Below are 19,354 nucleotides of genomic sequence, written 5' to 3' on the forward strand. Positions count from 1 at the left end.
GGCTCAAGTGGCCATTGCTGGCTTTGAAGAAGGAAGGGGCCACAAGCCAAAGAATGCAGGTAGCCTGTAGAAGTTGGAAAAGGCAGGGGAGCAGATGGTCCCCCAGAGCTGCAGAAGGAACTGCCCTGCCAACGCCTTGATTTTAGCCCAGTGAGATCATTCTCTTCCTCAGAACTGCAAGACAATAAAACTGTGCTGTTTTAAGCCACCAAGTTTGTGATAACTTGTTACATTAGTCATAGGAAACTCATATGAAGATCTTCCCTTAAGCACCACTGAGGCTTAATCACACCTTTGCCTCTTGGGTACTTGAGGAGGACGTGAGAAGGCTGCTCTCTTGCAGCCCAGTGGAAGGACTTTGTTTTTTTGGGATTCTATGTGTAGAATCTTCTCAAGTGCTCAGGTGTATAAACAGGAGGGAGAGGTACCCCTAAGAACCTTGCTACTTCTCCCTTACCCAAACTCACGCAGGGTTCCTGGAGGAGCAGCCACAGAGTAGCAGAAGGAAGGTTTGCAGGGGGCCAAACTCTTAGCAAGAGGGCTGGAGAGAGCCATGGGTTTGCCATGGTGGGTTTGCCACCTGGGCGGTTGCAGGCCAGGAAGTGAGGGTTGTCAGTGTCTGTTGTCAGAGGCTCTGGTGGGCTCTTTTGGACCTGCTGCTAAACAGGCAGGTCCTAGAATGGGTATGAGGTGGCCCAGGAAGCTGTCCCAGCCCCAAGGATGTTGAAGCTCTTTGTCTCAGCAGCATAGGTTGTTCCCATCTCTCTCCTCCTACATCTTCTGGTTTCTCATTGAGAGCATAAAATTCTTTCATTGACAAAGAAATAAACCCCACACATTCAGAAAATATAAAAGAAAAAGAAGAGACCAAAAGAATGATTCAGGGAGGAGGAGTAGAGGGAGCAGGTGGCAGAGAAAGAGGAAAGGGACCCTCTGAAGGAAGTGGGAGGAGACTGTGAAACTCACTCTGGAGGTTATCAGAATAGGCAATTTCAGCACAATGAGGTGGCCAACAGCCAACAGTTGAGGGGGGGTGTGTGTGCAAAGAAGCAAGAGGAAGCACCTAGAGCAAAAGGAGACCAAAGAGGAAAGCAGCATCCCCTTCCTCACAGAACCACTTAGACCCCAAGGGGAGGAGCAGCTGTCAGAATTGGGGAGCAGGGACAACCATGCAGGAGGGGTGGCTTGAGATGTACTGTAGTGGGACCACCTGGAAGGAGTTTGGGGCAGAAGGTGTTTCTCCAGCAAGACTGGGTGTGAGTCCTACGCTCTGTGCTCTTCTCAAAGTGCAAAGCCATTGTAATCCATCATCAGAGCCTTTCTCCTTGTGCTCCCTACAACAGCAGTGGCTGGGAAATTCCTAGCTTCATCTTCCTCCTTCTCCTGTCTCCATCCTCTCCCTCCCTCCTCCTTGCCCCTGTGGGACCTCACTCATGTGCAAACCTGATCTGCTTGGATCCTTTTTACTTTCCTACGTGTATAAAGGTTTCAACATGGTGTGTGCTATATACTGTGACTTAAACTTCTAAAGAATGACATCCCCTTTCTTCTAATATGTAAAATTGGGAAGTTGCTACAGACACAGTGAATGTGAACAAGAGAGAAACCCAAAGAATATTCAAGCAAGTTCGGCTGTTCATGCCAGAGCTGGGCTCCAAGTTGTCAAGGGAAATCGGACACTGTTAACCACCAAGGACAGAAGAGGAGACGGGACCATGTGGCTGGGCTCTTCTCTGTTCTTCCTCCTCCTCCTCCTAGGTGAGTGGGGCTGGGGCTTTGAGACACTGGCATGTCAGAGCTGTGCAATTTTAAATTGACACATAGTAATCGTACATACAATTTATAGGATACAGTGTGACATTTCAATACATTGTATATAATGTGTAATGATCAGATCAGACATTTATGTTACTTTGTATCAGAAACATTCCAAGTCATCTTTAGCAGCTACTAGAGAGAAGTATTCAATTAATTATTGTCGACCACAGTTGTCACCTGTGCTATAAAACTCTAGAAGTTATTCCTTCTACTCAACTGTACCTACCATTAGCCATTCTCTCTCAATCTTTTCTTCCCCCACACTTTTCCCAGGCTCTGGTAAACATTATTCTATTGTCTACTTCTTTGAGATATTTTAGCTCCCAGTATAAGTGATTTGGGGTAAGTGTAATATTTGTGTTTCTATGTCTGACTTATTTCACTTAACATAATTTGTCCATTTCCATCCATGGCATTGCAAAGGACAAAATTTCATCCTTTTCATGGCTGAATGTATACTCCATTGTGTATATAAACCACATTTTACTTGTCTGTTCATCCATTGGTGGACACCTGGGTTGATTCCATATCAAAATATCTCTTCAACATACTGACCTCACTTCTTTAGGATATGTACCCAGGAATGAGATTACTGGGTCATATGTATCTCATTTTAGTGTTTTGAGGAACTTCCATACTGTTTTCATAATTCTGTGTTAATTTACATTCCTATTAACTGTGTGTAAAGAAAAGAGTTCCTCTTTCCCCATGTCCTTATCAGTGTTTGCTATTTTTCCTTCCTTTTTTTTGTGATAGCTACTCTAATTGAGTTGAAATGATAGCTCTTTTGGTTTTGATTTGCATTTCCCTGGTGATTAGTGATGTTGAGCATTTCTTCATATACTTTTGGCATTTCTCTTTTGAGAAATGTCTAGTTAGTTCACTTGCTCGTTTTAAAATTGGATTGGTATTATCTTTGTTGTTCAGCTGTTTGAGTTCCTTATATATGCTAGAAATTGAGCTCTTGCTTGATGAATGGTTTGCAAGTACATTCTGCTGTTCTGTAGGTTTTCTCCTCAATTTGCTTTCTTTGCTGTACAAACCTTTTAGTTTTGTGTAGTTCTATTTGTCAATTTTTTTCTTGCCTAGTCTATTGGGGTCATATCCAAAAATTCTTTGCTGAAATGAATGTCCTGAGGTTTTTCCTAAAATATTTTCTTTTAGTACTTTCAGGTACTACATTTAAGTCTTTGATCTATTTTAAGTTGAATTTTATGTATGGTGAGAAGGGTCTAGTGTCTTTCTTCTACATATGGATATCCAGTTTTCCCAACACCATTTATTGAAGAGGTTTTCCTTTTTTCCAATATATGTTCTTGCTGCTTCTTGTCAAAAACCCAGTTGGCTATAAATGTGTGAGTTTATTTCTGTATTATTTTCTTTTCCACTGGTCTAGGTGTCTGTTTTTATGCCAGCACCATGCTTTCTTGGTTACTATCATTTTGTAGTATGTTTTGAAGCTAGGTATTGTAAAGCTTCCAGCTTTGTTCTTTCTTTTTTTTTCTTTGATTGCTTTTAAGGTTCCATGGAAATTTTAGGAGTGCTTTTTGTAATTTTGTAATGAATGTCATTTGCATTTTGATAGGAATTGCATTGAATGTATTGATTAGTTTGGGTAGTATGGATATTTAAACAATATTAAGTCCCCAATCCATGAGCATGGGATGTCTTTCCATGTTTTGTGTTTTTTTAAATTTCTTTCATCAGAGTTTTGTTGTTTTAATTGTAGAGATCATTCACTTTCTTTGTAAAGTTTATTCCTTTGAATTTTATTATATTTTAGCTATAGCAAATGGCATTTATTTCTTGATCTCTTTCTTAACAATTTGGTTATTGGTGTATAAAAAGGTTACTGATTTATGTATTTATGTATTGGTTTTGTACTCTGAAACCTTACTGAATTTGTTTTTCAGTTCTAACAGTATTTTGGTGGAGCCCTTAGGTTTTTCTCTTTATAAAATCATATCATCTGTAAACAGAAACTTTGACCACATTCTTTCCTGTTTGAATGCTCTTTATTTCTTTCTCTTGTCTTATTGCTCTGGCTAAGTCTTCCATTCTGTGTTGAATAAGACTGATGAAGGTGGACATTGCTGTCTTGTTCCTGACCATGAAGGAAAAGCATTGGGCTTTTTCCCATTCACTATGATGTAGGCTGCAGATTTACCATACATAGTGCTTAATGTATAGAGGTAGATTCTTTCTACACCTAGTTTCTTGAGGGTTTTCATCATGAAGCAATGCTAAATTTTAATGAATATTATTTAGCATCTATTACGACAACCACATGTTTTTTTTTTCTTTTTTTGGGGGGTGTTGGGAACTGAACCCAGGGCCTTGTGTGCATGATAAGGACGTGCTCTACCACTCCAGCCGCACCCCACACTCAGTCACGTGGTTTTATCCCTCTTCTGTCGGTGTGATGTATTATGCTGATCAATTTGTTTATGTTGAACCACCTTTGCATGGTCATGTAATAAAAAAAGTCCTAAGAAAGAAAAGTCTAGGATCACATGACTTCACTGCTGAATTTTAGCAAAAGTTTCAAATAGAATGAATTGCAAGTCTTTCAAACTATTCCAAAGTATTAAAAAGGAAGAAACCCTTCCAAACCCATTCTGTGAGGCCAGTTTATCCTGGTACCAAAACCAGGTAAGAACACAATAACAACAAAAACCACAAGAGAAAGACAACTACAGATTAATATCTCTGATGAACATAGATGCAGCAATTCTCAACAAAATACTAGCAAATCCAATCCAGCCACCATACATAAGAGAGACTATACACCATAATCAAGTGGGATTTATCCCAGGGGTGCAAGGATGGTGCACTAGAAGAGAGAGAGCTGCTATTTCTTACAAGACCACTAATCTTATTATGAGCCCCCCCCATCCTTAAATCTTATCTAGCCCTAATCAGCTCCCAAAGGCCCCATCTCTGCCCCATCTCTAACCATCCCATGGGGGATCAGAATGTCAACTTGTGGATTTTGGGGTAGCATGCTCATCCAGTCCATAGCATGTGTTAATATCTATATATCTATATGTATATCCCTCTCTCTATATATATCTATATAGACATCTATATAGATACACACACACACACACACACACACACACACATATTTGGCTGCACTGGGGTTTGAACTCAGGGCCTCATGCTTGCTAGGCAGGAGCTCTATCACTTGAGCCACGCCCCATGTGGGGATGCTGAATGGATACAAGTGAACAGTGCTGGTTCATCTGTTGTCAACTTGACATCACTATCACCTCCTCTAGGGACTTCTTTTGCATCCTAGAGGAAAATATGGGAGTTAGATTTTCCAAAATTACCTTCCCTCTGTGGGTTGGAATTCACCAATAGGAACACTTGTTAGAGATTTAGGTGGTAGAAAAGGAGCCATTATTCTCCGTAGGTGGCTGCAGCAGGTGTGGACAGTGAGAGCCCACACTCTGTTGGTGAATACTGAGCTCATTAGTGGGAACTTCTCAGAGAAGTTGCAAAATCACAGCAGGTTCTCATGGGCTCTTGAGAAAATCCACATCGGACCTTGTGTGGCTATGATCAATGTCAACTTCCCTGACCATGAGGTGGGCACTGGTGACCATGCAGGAACCCGTGCAACTTGGTCACTCAGGCATCATCCCTACCAAGCAAAGTTAGTAACCAGGTGCACTGCTAGAGGTCATGTCCAAGGTTTAGGGCAAGGTTTCTCGACCTTGGCACCACTGATATTGGGGGGAGGGCAAATAATTATTTGGGGGGGGGGCTGTCCTATGCATTGTTCAGATGTTTAACAGAATCACTGACCTCTACTCAGTAGATACCAATAACAACTCCTTCCTGCATTTTCTAATCAAAACTGGCTTCAACACATACACACCACACACACACACACACACACACACAAACCCAAAAACTGGCTTCAGTCCTAGCCTAGAGTCACTGCTTTGAGGTGCTCAATGCACCTCAATGTACAACAATCACTCACTTTCAAGACCATCACTATATCATGCAGAACCATCTCAGATCGGGTCAGATATCTTTCTTCTTCAGCCAACTGGTGGTAAGGATCAGGGACTGAGGGAAAAGAGGTAACAACAGCAGGAGCAGATGTGGTAAGAGTCTGGCTGATTGTGAACAAATTTATTTGCTCTTCCAGGACCTGCTGAGTCCCATCAAATATACACCATCTTCACCTGATTGGTAGCCCGAGTTGGCCTTGAAGTCACGGTCCTCTGCCTCTGTTCTGGGAGTGTAGGTGTGCACTGCTGTGCCTGGTTCTGCTTGACTTTTGAGCTCCAAGAATCCCAAATTAGGAAATGCATTGACAAAGAACATAATGTGCAAAATGTCACAAATGCTGTAGGGGAAAATGCATGTTGGGCTAAGTGAGTTCTGCTCCAGGTGCCACTGAAGGATGACAGAAGAGTCCAGATGGTTGGCTAGGCAAAGAGAGGCCTGAGGTGGGACTGGAGAGGGCAGGCCAGGCAGAGCAAAGGATAGGAGCCCGATTCCTTTGTTGTAGAATACAGAGGCAGCCTAGGCTAGCTGGGATAATGAGTGTTTGGTGAGATTATGCAAGAGAGGAGAGCACCAAAGATCACCTCCAGTAGGGTCTGGATTTGAATTCCATGCCAAAGAGTTTACACTTAACCCCAAGGTATCATGGTTAGTGTTTCCAAGTGTGTAGTATGTGCCTGGATAAGGTTTGTAAGCAGTGGAGGAGGAAGCTGACCAGATTACTAATTTAGTGATAACAATGGAAGTGAGTGTGAATGACTGGAGATTGGAGGTGTGATGCCTCAGGTGAAAGCAAGAGCTTGTCAGAAGACAGGGTGGCTGGTGAGATGAGGAGTAAACAGAGGCCACTGGGGCTCATGCTGGGATATATTTTCAATTCTGTTATGTAAACTCTATGTTTAACTATTTGGGGAACTGACAAACTTTTTTCTAAGAACTTACTTATGAATACAGCTTTGTCCATGTCACAAAGTTTGACACAGTATTATCATTTTTGTTAAAATATAATGCATTGTAATATTTTTTTCATATTGTCTATAATCAGATCAAGTTTCATAAGGGATTTCTCCCTGATCCTGTATTTTATCTCTGGTAAATATTTATTTTAATATTGCCTTCCCTTTGTGATTGCAGAGATTTCATAGCTATCAAAAGAAACCCATTTTCCTCAAAAGGATATGTGTAATTCTTTAACTTCCTTCATATGTCACAGAGTGCAGATTCAAAAGTAGACCAGTTTCTGCTTTTGGCAGGCATTCATCTGATAGTGCAGCTCTGTGGTGACATTATCTCCTTCCTGTTCTTACCACTTTGAACTCTGGCTTCTCAAGACATCTTGACACTGTCTAAAGTTTCCATTTGCTCAAGGGAAATAATAATAATAAACACCATATAGTAACATGGAGACAGATACTATAGCTATTCCCAGGGAGGTCGGTCTGCCCAAGTTCACAGAAATTGTCAGTGGTAGAGACAAGATTCAAACCCAAGCCCTCTGGCACAGCCTATCCTCTTTTCTTTTTGTTTTTTTGTGACACTGAGGTTTGAACTCAAGGCCTTGAGCTTGCTAGGCAGGCGCTTTACCACTTGAGCCACACGTCCAGCCCACAGCCTATGACTTTGAGTGTCTCTTGGCAGATAAAAGACCACACCCTTTCTCATCGCACACACATTTGCTCCTGGGATCCTGCAAGTGCTTCTGTAGCAGGGAGGAGGATCAGAAAAAAACAGACTAGGCCTGAGTACTGAGAAAGTAGCAGGGAGGTAGAGATGGCGTAGCAGAGAGATAAAACCTGAGAAATCTGAACATGAGGAAGGTCACATAGCACCAGGGAGGGGAAAGTCACGTAGCACTAGAATAAAGTAGCCAATAAAATTAACATAGCCATATATGGATTAGAACTTGCTTTTTGCTTCTGTAACCCACTTGCAAGGGTATATAAGGTGAGACCCCTTTGTTCTCGGGGCTCAGCCTTTGGACATGAGTCTGCTGAGTCTGTGCTGACACAATAAAACATTGCTTCCTGCTATTTGCCTCAGAGTCTTGTATCTCAGCTAGCAACTTCCCGCAACATTTCAATGTACTTCTAGTTTGATCTTAAACTTATGCTGCAACTATCACAGTAGCTACTAAGTAACTAGAATCTATTAATTCTATACACAGGTCTTCCTTTAGGTCAGTTGAACTTAAAAACTTAGTTTCAGAAGTCTTGTTCAAGGTACTTCATTCCATTTTTCTGAGTTCTTTCAATCAAAGGTGAGGCTGAAAATATCCAGGCAGATAAGGGTTGTTGTATTGTCCATAGCAGATTGTTTGAAAAGAGAGAATACGGCTCAAAAGGTTTTCTCACTCGTTAAAGCTATGGCTTGGATCACCTCTGTTTGGTTTGCTTAAAATCTTACAAGACCCAAGAGGGCATACCTTCTCTGTGTATATCTAAACTTTATTTGCTTTTATCTTAAAAGTCAGCTCTTACTAGGATTTTAGAATTCAGATTTACAACGACTTATGGAGGAAAAGGGACATTCATCGAAATACACAAATTTATTGGTCACTGGGGGTGGAGAGGGGTGGATGACAGGAAGCTATTAGCGCTCAGTGTCACCATCTTTATGTCTTTTGTGAACCGTAGTGTGCTCTCCAGCTGTGGAAGCTGAAGGACAGCAGGTGTGTCCTTCCTTGACCATTGTTCCTTTCCTGATGCTCTTGGACGTGGGAGCTCTGTCCAGCACAGAATGCTGTAGCTCTGCCCATGGAGTGAGAGGTGACATTTAATGGATTTGTGTTTTCCAGGCTGCTTCACTGCCCAGAGTTCTATCACTGGTCCAGAGAAAGTGTCTGGTCTGGAGCGGGGCTCTTTGACTGTGCAGTGTCATTATACCTCAAGTTGGAAAACCTACAAGAAGTGGTGGTGTCGAGGAGCTAACTGGGAAAGCTGCCAGGTCCTTGTTACAACCAGTGGGTCAGAGCAGGAGGTGAAGGAGGACCGTGTGTCCATCAAAGATGATCAGAAAAAGTTCCTGTTCACGGTGACCATGGAGGATCTCAGGAGAGACGACACTGACATGTACTGGTGTGGGATTGAGAGAATTGGAATTGACCTCGGGGTCAAGGTTAATGTGATCATTGATCCAGGTAAGAGTGTGGATGTGTTAGTGTCCCACTCATGTGAAGTGTCATTCAGAGTGACCTGTCACAGGGGAGTTTGTGTCTGGAGGTCTTGTACAACTTTAATGGACCTCTCGGGATAGGGAGAAAAGGACTTCTCTTGATGTCCCCTGGCTCCTAGGGCCTCCTACAGAGCAGGGTCACACCCTTCCAGGAACCTTTTCTTCTTTGCACAGCTCCTGAGTCTATTGCTAATAGAGGATAAGGCGAGGGTCCCCAGTTCCAGCCCCTGGGCCAGAGACCCCCAGAGATCTCAGTCCCTGGCAAGGCCCAGGGCTGCCCTGCTCTTTGGAGAGCTCTGGGCAGGACCTCCACAGCTGCTGCTTTTACTCCCTTCCCCCACTTATATTCCATATCCAACCCTAGGGGAAAGGAGCCCAACGTAATTGGGGGTGCTGTGGTCTAATTCCTGAGGCCTACAAAGGCCTTCCCAGTCAAATAGCTTCATTCCAGGTTCCTGAAATCCCAGTGTGAGCCACTCGTGCTTTTGACTTAATGACAGTCTTCTCAAGTCCTTCTAGAATGCAGACACTCTGGGGAGGGCTGTTGAGAGGTTACAGTGCCTTGGTTTGAAGGAGTTTCTCTTCAAAAGGTTGGGCTCTTTTGTTGCCATCCTTCAGACAAGTGGCACTGGTCACAGGGCACCTGTAGCCTGATGACAGCACCACATCATTGGGTCCACACTGCCGTGGGACCTCTGAGGCCCAGTGCAGAGCACACATTGTCTCACTGAATCCTGACAACACCCCCCGGAGGAAAGAGTCCTCGTTACTTGAGCTTCAGAGCTTGCCTGAAGTGAAGGCTCGTCTTGAATGGTAGGGATTTGTTTAGGGAGGTCTTCAACATGCAAGTCCCCCATCTGAGCCCCCACTCTGCTCCTGTCCTGGCTGTGTGAAGGAGTCTGGAGGGAAGACTGTCCAAGGCACTGTCACAGCAGTGGAGTTGTTTGAAGTTCAGCTGAATGCCAGCTGCCCTTGTCCTGAGCTCTTCCTAGCCCCCACCCACCCACCCACTTGAGTATTCTGGGGTCTGCTCAGCATCTTCCCTGGATTTGTGCCCAGCTCTACCTGCCTTGGAGTCTCTGGACTCTCCTAGAAGTTAGGACAATGTACCAGAGAGGAGAAAGTTGAAAAGGGTGAGATTCCCAGGGTTTGCAGAGGGGTTCCCATGTGTGTTCCAGAGAGTACTGATTCCTGATTTGTGGGTTATTAGGCACATTTATATATATTTTGCCTCAGGGGTGATTTGTCTCAAGGCTAAATCTGCCATGATTTGGCCTTTCAAGTCTTATTGACAAGTCTTGAAGGACTCCAACTCTTTCCAAGTAATTTAACTGCATGCCAGAACAATGTTCAAGGAGATTTTTTAGAATACACAAATGTGAAAACCACAATGTCTGTAATACAGCCAAAGATGAGACACGCTGATTATGGGAAGAAACAGGACAGCACCATTCACGATGAAGAAAATAACCCATCAATTGGAACGGACCCAGCACTGACATGGATGTTACAATTAGTGGAAAAAGAAATCAGAACAGTATGGTAACTATATTCCAAGTGTCCAACAAATGAAGTAGAAACACAGAAAACATAAAAGACCCAATTCAATCTTTTAAAATGGAAAATTATAGTGTCTGAGATGAAAAATGCAATGGATGAAATTAATGGCATATTAAATATGACAGAATAAAATAATAGTGAATTTGAACAAATAGCAATAGATGCTGTCCAAAGTGAAATGCAGAGAGGAAAAGAAAGAATTTATAAAAGAGAAAAGAGCATTGATGAGATGTGAGACTTCAATCAACCTAATAGAAGTCATGGAACAAGAGGAATGACAGAGAAGTTATTTGAAGAAACAATTCCCTTTTTTTCAACTTGATGAAAACTACCAACCTGCCTTTTCAGGAAGCTTAATGAACCTTAGATTCTGGAAACCTGAAGAAGATTATTACAAGACACATAATAATCAAACTCACAAATTGGCCAATAAAAAAATCTTAAGTTCATCCAGAGGCACAATGCTTTGCATACGGAGGACCAAAGATAAGGGTGGTAACAGATTCCTTTCTTATTTCTTATTTTTGGTGGCATGGGATTTGAACTCAGGGTCTAATGCTTGTACCACTTTAGCCACATCTCTGGCCTTGACAACAGGTTTCTTGCTGGAAAAAAGCAAATGAGAAGAACAGCATGTTAAGAACACAAAGAAAAAAATATAAACCTAGGATTCAATACTCACCAAAATATTTCAAAACTAAGGTAAAATAAAAACTTCAACATATAGAAGCTAAAAAGCCATCAGCATCATATCCACATTGTTCAGGAAATGTTGAAGCTGGGAACAGTGGTACATGCCTGTAATCCTAACTACTCAGGAGGCAGAGATCTTGAGGATCATAGTTCAAGGTCAGCCCGGGCAAAAAGTTCGCAAGCTTCATCATGGACCGGTCACCTCAACTAGGAGGATCATGGTCTAGGCCAGCACGGGTGTAAACGTAAGACCTGAAAAACACCTAAAGCAAAAAGGGCTGTGGGAATGGCTCAAGTGGTAGAGTGCCTGCTTAGCAAGTGCAAAGCCCAGGGTTCAAATCCCAGTACTGCCAAAAAAAAAAAAAGAAAAAGAAAAAAAAGACATAACAGTGGTTACCCAGTTGGTTAGTTCATGGTAATTTGTTATAGTGTTGCGGGAGGTTGCTAGCTGAGATATGGGACTCTTGAGGCAATTAGCAGGAAGCAACCTTTTATTGTGCCAGCACAGATGTAGTGGACTCATGTCCAAAGGCTGAGCCCCAAGAACAAAGGGGGTCTCACTTTGCAAGCAGGTTATAGAAGCAAAAAGCAAGGTCTGATCCATATATGGTTATATTTAATTTTATTGGCTACTTTACCCTAATGCTATGTGACTTTCCCCTCCCTGGTGCTACGTGACCTTCCTCATGTTCAGATTTCTCAGGTTTTATCTCTCTGCTCTGCCATCCCTACCTCCCTGCTACTTTCTCAGGACTCAGGCCTAGACTGTTTTCTTCTGATCCTCCTCCCTGCTACAATAGTAGCCCAGACATATTAAGACAGTGGGATGCTGTTTAAAGTAGTTCTAAGGTGGGAAACACTAACAATAGAAAACAAGAAAGTCCTCAAAGCAATTGCCTTTGCTTAAGAAACTAGAAAAGGGAAATATAATTAAGTCCCAAGTAAGCACCAGAAAGGAGGTAATAAAAGCCAGAGTGAAACATCCATAAAGTGGAAGGGATATTAATGAAATAGAACCCTGCTTCTGGGGAGAGGAAACCCTGTTGAGCTTCCAGTCACACTAACCAGGAAAAAGATGGATAGCTGACACCCATCAGCAGTGAGCCCACGCTGAACTGCCCTGACCACGCCTGATCTGGTCAGAAATGAGAAGGGTGGTATTCCAACAGATTTTACAGATGCTGAAAGGCAAATAAGGAAATATTATAGGCAACTTTCATTCCAATATATTCACCAAGTTAGATGAAATTTTTAAAAAATCCCTTGAAAGATTTTAACTACCAAAGTCACTCAGGAGGAAACATAACTGAAATGGCTCTTTATCAGTTAAAAATAGAATTTGTAGTTAAAAACCTTCCCCCAACACACACACACACACACACACACACACACACACACACACACACACAACCAAAAAACCTCAAAAACTCCAGGCTCAGATGGTACACTATGAGTTCTACAAGAACTTCAGGGTTAGACCACACCAATTCTATAAAACTCTTCCAGAAACTGAAATCTGCAAGTCTGTCATTAACCTGATACAAAAAACAGACAAAGACATTACAAGGGTAAAAAAACAAAACAAAACAAAAAAACCCTTCATACCAGTATACATCATAAACAAAGATTCAAATATTCTAAGAAAAAATTAGCAAATTTAATTCAACACCACATGAAAGGATCACACATGATGACCCAGGGGGGATTTATTCTAGGAATGAGGATTTGATGTGTCCTTCAAAAATTAATCAACATTAAACACACAGCAAAATAAAATTCATATGATAAGCTTAATAGACATCAAAAAGACATTTGACACAATCCAATATCTATTCTTGACAAACAAGGGAATCTTTTTCAACTGTTACAGAAACCTACAGATAATGTACTTAGATATGACGGACAGCATGATTTCTTCCTAGTGTCAGGGATGAAATGAGGATGGCTTCTCCCACTTCTATTTAACATTGTAGTAGAGTTTCTAGCCAGTGCAGTCAGGCAAGAAAAAGAAACATGAAGTGTTGGGTCTGGATGAAGAGATAACTCTGTGGGAAGACACGATTCTCTATGCAGGAAGTTCTTGAAGTAAACATTGTTAATTAAGGCGCAGAACACAACACCAATATTCAAAATCAACCAACATCCATATGCTAATGATCGGTAATCAGAAATTGAGTTTTAAGATACCATTTATAATAACATAAAGGTATGAAATACTAAGGGATAAATATATAAGTGATATGCGAGACTTAAACAGAAAACTATGAACTAATGCTGAGAGAAACGACAGCCTCAGTAAGTGGGGAAAGGTGTCTTGTTCATGGGTTGAAAGACTCAATATTGTTAGGAAGACCTCATTCTCCAATTGTTTACAGATTCAGTGTAAACTCATAGAAACCATAGTAGCTTTTTCTTGTCAAAATTGACAAGCTGATTCTAAAATTTCCAAGTGAAAGGAAATGCACTTGGTCCTTTCAGTTTTTCAAAGTTACAACAACTTTGAAAAAGAGGAACAAAGTTGGAGGTCATATACAACCTGATTTCAAAACTTATAAAGCTATGGGGATAAAGCCAGCCTGATATCCATGTCAGGATAAAGTAGATCAATGAGACAGAATAAAGAATCTAGATACAGCACCCCCCCCCCCCATTCTGTACATATGGGCAATTCTTTAGGGGAAAAACTGCAAGTCTTTGTTGATGGTCTTTTCAACAAATTTACCCATTTGTAAAATACTAATTTTAATTCATACCTTGTACCGTACACAAAAATTAGTTCAAAATGGGTTATAGATATAAATGTGAAACAGGAGAGACAAGTATTTCCTAGGTAAGACATCAAAGATCCATAAGATTGGTAAATTGGACTTGGTCAAATTAAAACTTCTGCTCTTTGGGAACCACTATTAGGAGAATAAAATGACAAGCCACAGACTGGGAGAAATTATTTGTGGTCTATGTAGTATCTATGTGGTAGTTAGCCTTTAGCCTATAGGATAGCACCCACTGTTCTCTGCCTTGGGGTATCCACACTCTTGTTGTAAGTCCCTCCTCCAAGTGTTGGCTGGAACTGGTAAATTGATTCTAGTGAACAGAATACAGAACACTGGATGGTCTGGTATTCTGAGATTAGACTGCAAATGGCCCATGGCTTCCATCTCACTTGCCCCTTTTCATGGCCCTCTTTTGGACTCTACTCTCTGGCAGAAAGCAAGCTGTCATGTTGTGAATGGCCCTGTGTGAAGAATCTGATGGATCTAGACAATAGCCAGCTGGGATCTGAGATCTGCCATACCCCACCTGAATGAGTGTGTGGGAGGTCCTTCCCCTTGATGCCTGACGCCTCAACTAGCTGGTGCCTGGCTAAGTCCTTATGAGACACTCTGACCAGGGAACCCATCCAAGCCATATCCAGGTCCATGACCTGAAGAAACTGTGAGATAATAAAGTTGTTTCTTGGTAACTTGTTAAACAGCAATAGATACAGTCTGACTATTTGTATCCTGAATATAGAAAGAATTCTCAAATCTCAGCAATAAGAAAACCAACAACCCAATAAAAATGGGCAAAAGATTTGAACAGACACTTCACTAAAGACTAGCTATGGATGACAAATGAACACATGAAAAGATGGTCAGCACCGTGAGTCATTGGAAGTGCAAATGAAAACCACATGATCAAAACAGTAGAAAGCAGCATGTTTACACAGATTGTATCAAAATGTACACAGTAGCTTTATTTATAACAGACTATAAATGGAAATAACCCAAAGGTCCATCAGTAGGTGAATGGATTAAAAAAACACTGTGGTCCATTCATATGATGGAATGCTACTTACAATGCAAAGGAATGTCTGGCTGATATGCTAACAGCATGGGTGAATCTCAGAATCGTTATGCTGTGTGACAGAAGCCATACCACCAGTCACCCTATATGATTCCATGCTTAGAAAATTCTAGAAAATGAAGCTAATCGATAGTCCCAGAAATCAGATCAGTGGTTGTCTGGGGTATTAGTCTGCTCATACTGCCAGAACAAAATGCCACAGGCTGGGTGGCTGAAACAACAGGAATTTATTCTTTACAGTCCTGGAGGCTGGAAGTCCAAGATCAAGTTGTGGGCAGGTTTGGCTTTGTCCTACACTTCTTTTGTACATTCAGCTACCCTCCACATGGTCAATTTAATAAATTGTTAAATATTTACAGTTCATTATATGCCAGTTTTACCTTGCTTTAACATGGAAAAACGATCTCATCAAGAAAAGGACCCAATGTGATCTTGTGGTCTCTATGTTTAGATTGTTCTAGAAGCTCGGTCTAGATGAGAAGAGTACAGTACAGCAGGAAATGGGCTGGGCTCCATCAAGCATGACTGCACTGGGGAGGGGATGGTGAGATGGTGAAGCTGTTGGAAGACAAGAAAGAAAAAAACAAAAAGAACAGAGCAGAAGAGGATGGGTCCTGGCCCAGGCATTCCAGCCTCCAGCCCAGGTAGAGGGCAGCCACCTATGGTCACATCACTTCAGAACAGGTGGCAGGGAGCAAGCCCCAACCAAGAAGAAAAGAGCTAGCCTGGCCTAGAACATGACACACCATTGAATGTGTTAGGCAGTGCCAAGCAGGACAAAACTGAATATTGTAAATGCCCCTTTAGTTAGCTCCTCACAACTTCTTGTATGGTCATGAAATAATTTTTCTTTAGAAAAGTTTTAATATAATCAAATTGATTTATAGTTTATTTGTTATAGTAGGCCTGGACATGCAGAGACAGTAGGACACTGCTAATGCAGTACTTTGGGGGAAATTCATAGCACTAAAATACCCAGTACGAGAAACCTTCAGGCCATACTCAGAACTGGACTGTCCCCAGGAGTGAATTATGTTCTGCTCTGTATGTTTGGCCATAGAAAGTTCAGCCATAATAACAACAACCAAAGCAACAAGTCTGACTTCCACACCTTCAGCCACTGAGAAAACCACCAGCAACCAACCAATGACTCTCACCACTCCCCTCGCCCGGTAAGTGGAGCTGGGTTCTGTAGCCCTTTCCCACTGGCCTGGGCCTGTGGTTTCTCCTCTGCAAGGGTTGCCAGATAAAACACAGGGTGCCCAGGAATCTTAGAATTCAGACAAACAACAGATAATTTTTAGTATAGTATATCCCAAATGTTTTATGGGACATACTAATAATAAAAAAAAAGTATGTGTTGTTTATCTGAATATCAGATTTACCTAAGTATCCTATACTTTTCTTCGCTAAACCCAGTAAATATCTCTTGTGAGTGCACTCAGGCTAGGACCCCTGCATGGCCCCTCTGATGTATCCTCATGTCAGCAGAGTCACTGCAAGGTTAGAGGTGGTCTTCCCTGACCATGGTTTACTTTTGAGTGTGATAAGCTCTCCCATCCAAACTTTAGTCTCTCTCCTACATGCCCTGCCCGGAGTGTGACGGTGGGGTGGGCAGGTCGGAGCATTATGGTTTAGCCTCTAGTGGGTCAGGAGAGATTTCTTTGCTAACATGTCCTGGCTAAGATATTGTTCCAGTCTGCTTCTCCCAAGTGCCAGAGTAGGGGTGTGGGAAATATCAAGGCAGAGAGGGTGAAGCTGGAAGTTTGGCTCCCTCTTTCTCCAGACTTGGCAGTGGTGTCCAGAGGAATTCCTAAGTGCCAGCACCTGCTAGCTAGCTTCGTTGATTTGTACCGCTGCCTGCTGTGGTCAAACCCCCAGGTCAAAGCCACAACTGAACCATAGACCTTCCTGCTCCCCCTACAGCTGAGGCAGAGGTCTTATCTGGGTCCCTCTTCAGTCCACTCTGTTCCCTCTGCCCCTCAATCTTGAGTTAGGCAGACATGTCTGAAAAGCTCCACCTTGGGGACCTGCTTTAGGACTCCCTTCTTTGATTGTTTCTTTTTTGCTTTGTCCTCCTGGTGCTTTCTCTGGGAGTGCTTTTGTACAAATGGATGGGATTTTAACTGCTGTGGGACAAAGGGCAAGAGATTCCAGAGACATAATGGGAGAGCCTCAGAGAGTGCAGAGTGTGGGAAAGGGTGTACCAATGGGGACATTTATGGGCATTTGATGTGTGGCCTGCCAGTCAGCCTGTCTTCCATCTTCTAAGAATATATTCAGACTAATCTATGACTCACCCAGCATGTGGAGTCCATATACATTGGATTTGTCAAACCGTGAGCTGAGGGTGGCCTCCTGTTGGGCCAAGGGAGAAAAAGATGGACCAGGGAGGGAGGCAGAGAGCTGGGAAGGTGTGCAGGATGGCGGGATAGTGGGAGATGGAGGGTCAGTACCATTCAGGGTCACATAGACCTGTAAGGAGTAACAAGGGAACAGAAAGGACCACTGAGCCAGCATCCAGGGGACAGGGTTGGAGTAGATGCCAGCCATTTCTAGGTGTGGTGTTCCAGAAGGCATCAGAAATGTGACATCAGATCTGACACAGGCATCCAAGAGGGTAGGGAGGGATATCTAAGTGAAGAATGTGGCAGAAGCCAAGACAGAAAGGACAGGGAGCAGCAAATCCTTCATCCTGGCTCAAATAAAGACCAGGTGAAGTGGGATTGTGGGAGACCAGCTCAGCAGGCAGGATGGGGTGGAAAGGAAAGGAGGGTGACTGTTCAGTCAAGCTCCCTGGAGAGCACCTAAGGCCTATCCTGTAGGCAGCAGGACTGTGCCTTTCAAGGGGGCCACCCTGGTGGGATCCCAGCCTTGCCCATACCTGGCCCTGAGACTTCTGCCCCGGGAGGCAGCTCATTTCTTGTCCCATGTCCCCCACAGGTCCCTGCTGAGCAACACCCACTTTCTGCTCCTGGTCTTCCTGGAGGTGCCCCTGTTCCTGAGCTTGCTTAGCGCTGTCCTCTGGGTGACCAGGCCTCTGAGGCGCCCTCGAGTGAGGCGGAATCAGCCAGATTTTGACAACCAGTACTTTTGAAGCCCACCAATGCCCTGTCCAGAGAGAAAGAAAAATAAAGTATTTCTATGAGAAAGTGAATGTGATCAACCATGACTGTGGTTCGGAGAAACGTGGGCCTGTTTTCAGCCAGCCCCCAGTTCCCACTCCTGCAGTTGTGCCACCAGGGACTCTGGGACCTGCTCTGGCTCCCCACACAGCCCCTGGGGCCTCACTGGGCCTGGCTTCTTCTGAAAGCCTCCATTGCTGTAGAAAATCCAAGCAGATGACATGTTTCACTCTGGGACTCCAGTTCTGTGGAGGACGCAGGTAATCTTAAGTCTGTGGCCACTGCAACATGAATAGATTTTCTTTCGGACTTTCCTTTCATTCAAAATTCTGGGAAGGGGCCAGGTGTGAGTGATGAGTGGAGCCCTCGGGGCTGCTAAGCCAGAGGGTGTCATTCTGCTGTGGGGAAGGGACATCTGGGAGCAGCTCCATCCCTCGCCTCCTGCACAACTGAAGATGAGATGGGACACCACACCCTCTGTTGTCACCATCACACTTCCCGCTAACATCTCAAAGTTTTCTTTCCTCTTTTGCGTAATTAGAGGCTGCTCTCATTTGGCTGCTCTCAGATGGGAGATGAGCCTTGCAATTTGGGTACTGTGGAGAAATCCACAAATCAGACACTGGAGCTAGAAGAGATGTAACAACTGCAAGCATGGAGTGGCTACAGGGAAGGGCAAGGCTGGGAGATGGTTCCAGGGAGGACAGGAGAACACAGTAAAAGGAAGCCTCCTCCCCAGGGCTCTGCAATGTTGGAACTTTACCTCCATGAAGCTGCACATGTTGATCAGGGTTCTCCAGGGAAACAGAGCCAATGGGAGGGATATATGGATACAGACGAAGAGAGAGAGAGAAAGAGAGAGAGAGAGAGAGAGAGAGAGAGAGAGAAAGAGAGAGAGAGAGAGAGAGAGAGAGAGAGAGAGAGAGAGAGAGAGAGATCTTCCTGTGGTCTTGGAGACTGACAAGCCCAAAACCCACGGGATGGGCTGGCAGGCCAGAGACCCAAGGAAGTGTTGGTTGTGCAGGTCAAGTCCAAAGATGGTCTGGAGGTGGAATTCCCTCTTCATCCGGGTCATTGGTCTGTTTTCTCTTAAGGTCTTTGACTTATTCAATGAG

The 19,354-nt window shown here is 43.2% G+C and overlaps 1 protein-coding gene across 1 annotated transcript; it reads left to right on the forward strand.

The window, feature by feature from the left end:
• The first annotated feature begins 1,594 nt into the window (after positions 1-1,594).
• Cd300ld (CD300 molecule like family member d) lies at positions 1,595-18,271 on the forward strand. The gene is made up of 4 exons (XM_074048907.1): positions 1,595-1,758; positions 8,639-8,980; positions 16,175-16,286; positions 18,058-18,271. Exons 1-4 carry the CDS (start codon positions 1,716-1,718, stop codon positions 18,209-18,211), a joined length of 651 nt encoding a protein of 216 aa, XP_073905008.1. The 5' UTR covers positions 1,595-1,715; the 3' UTR covers positions 18,212-18,271.
• Positions 18,272-19,354: the final 1,083 nt, after the last annotated feature.

This window comes from Castor canadensis, chromosome 11, assembly GCF_047511655.1.
Source record: "Castor canadensis chromosome 11, mCasCan1.hap1v2, whole genome shotgun sequence".
Lineage (NCBI taxonomy): Eukaryota > Metazoa > Chordata > Mammalia > Rodentia > Castoridae > Castor > Castor canadensis.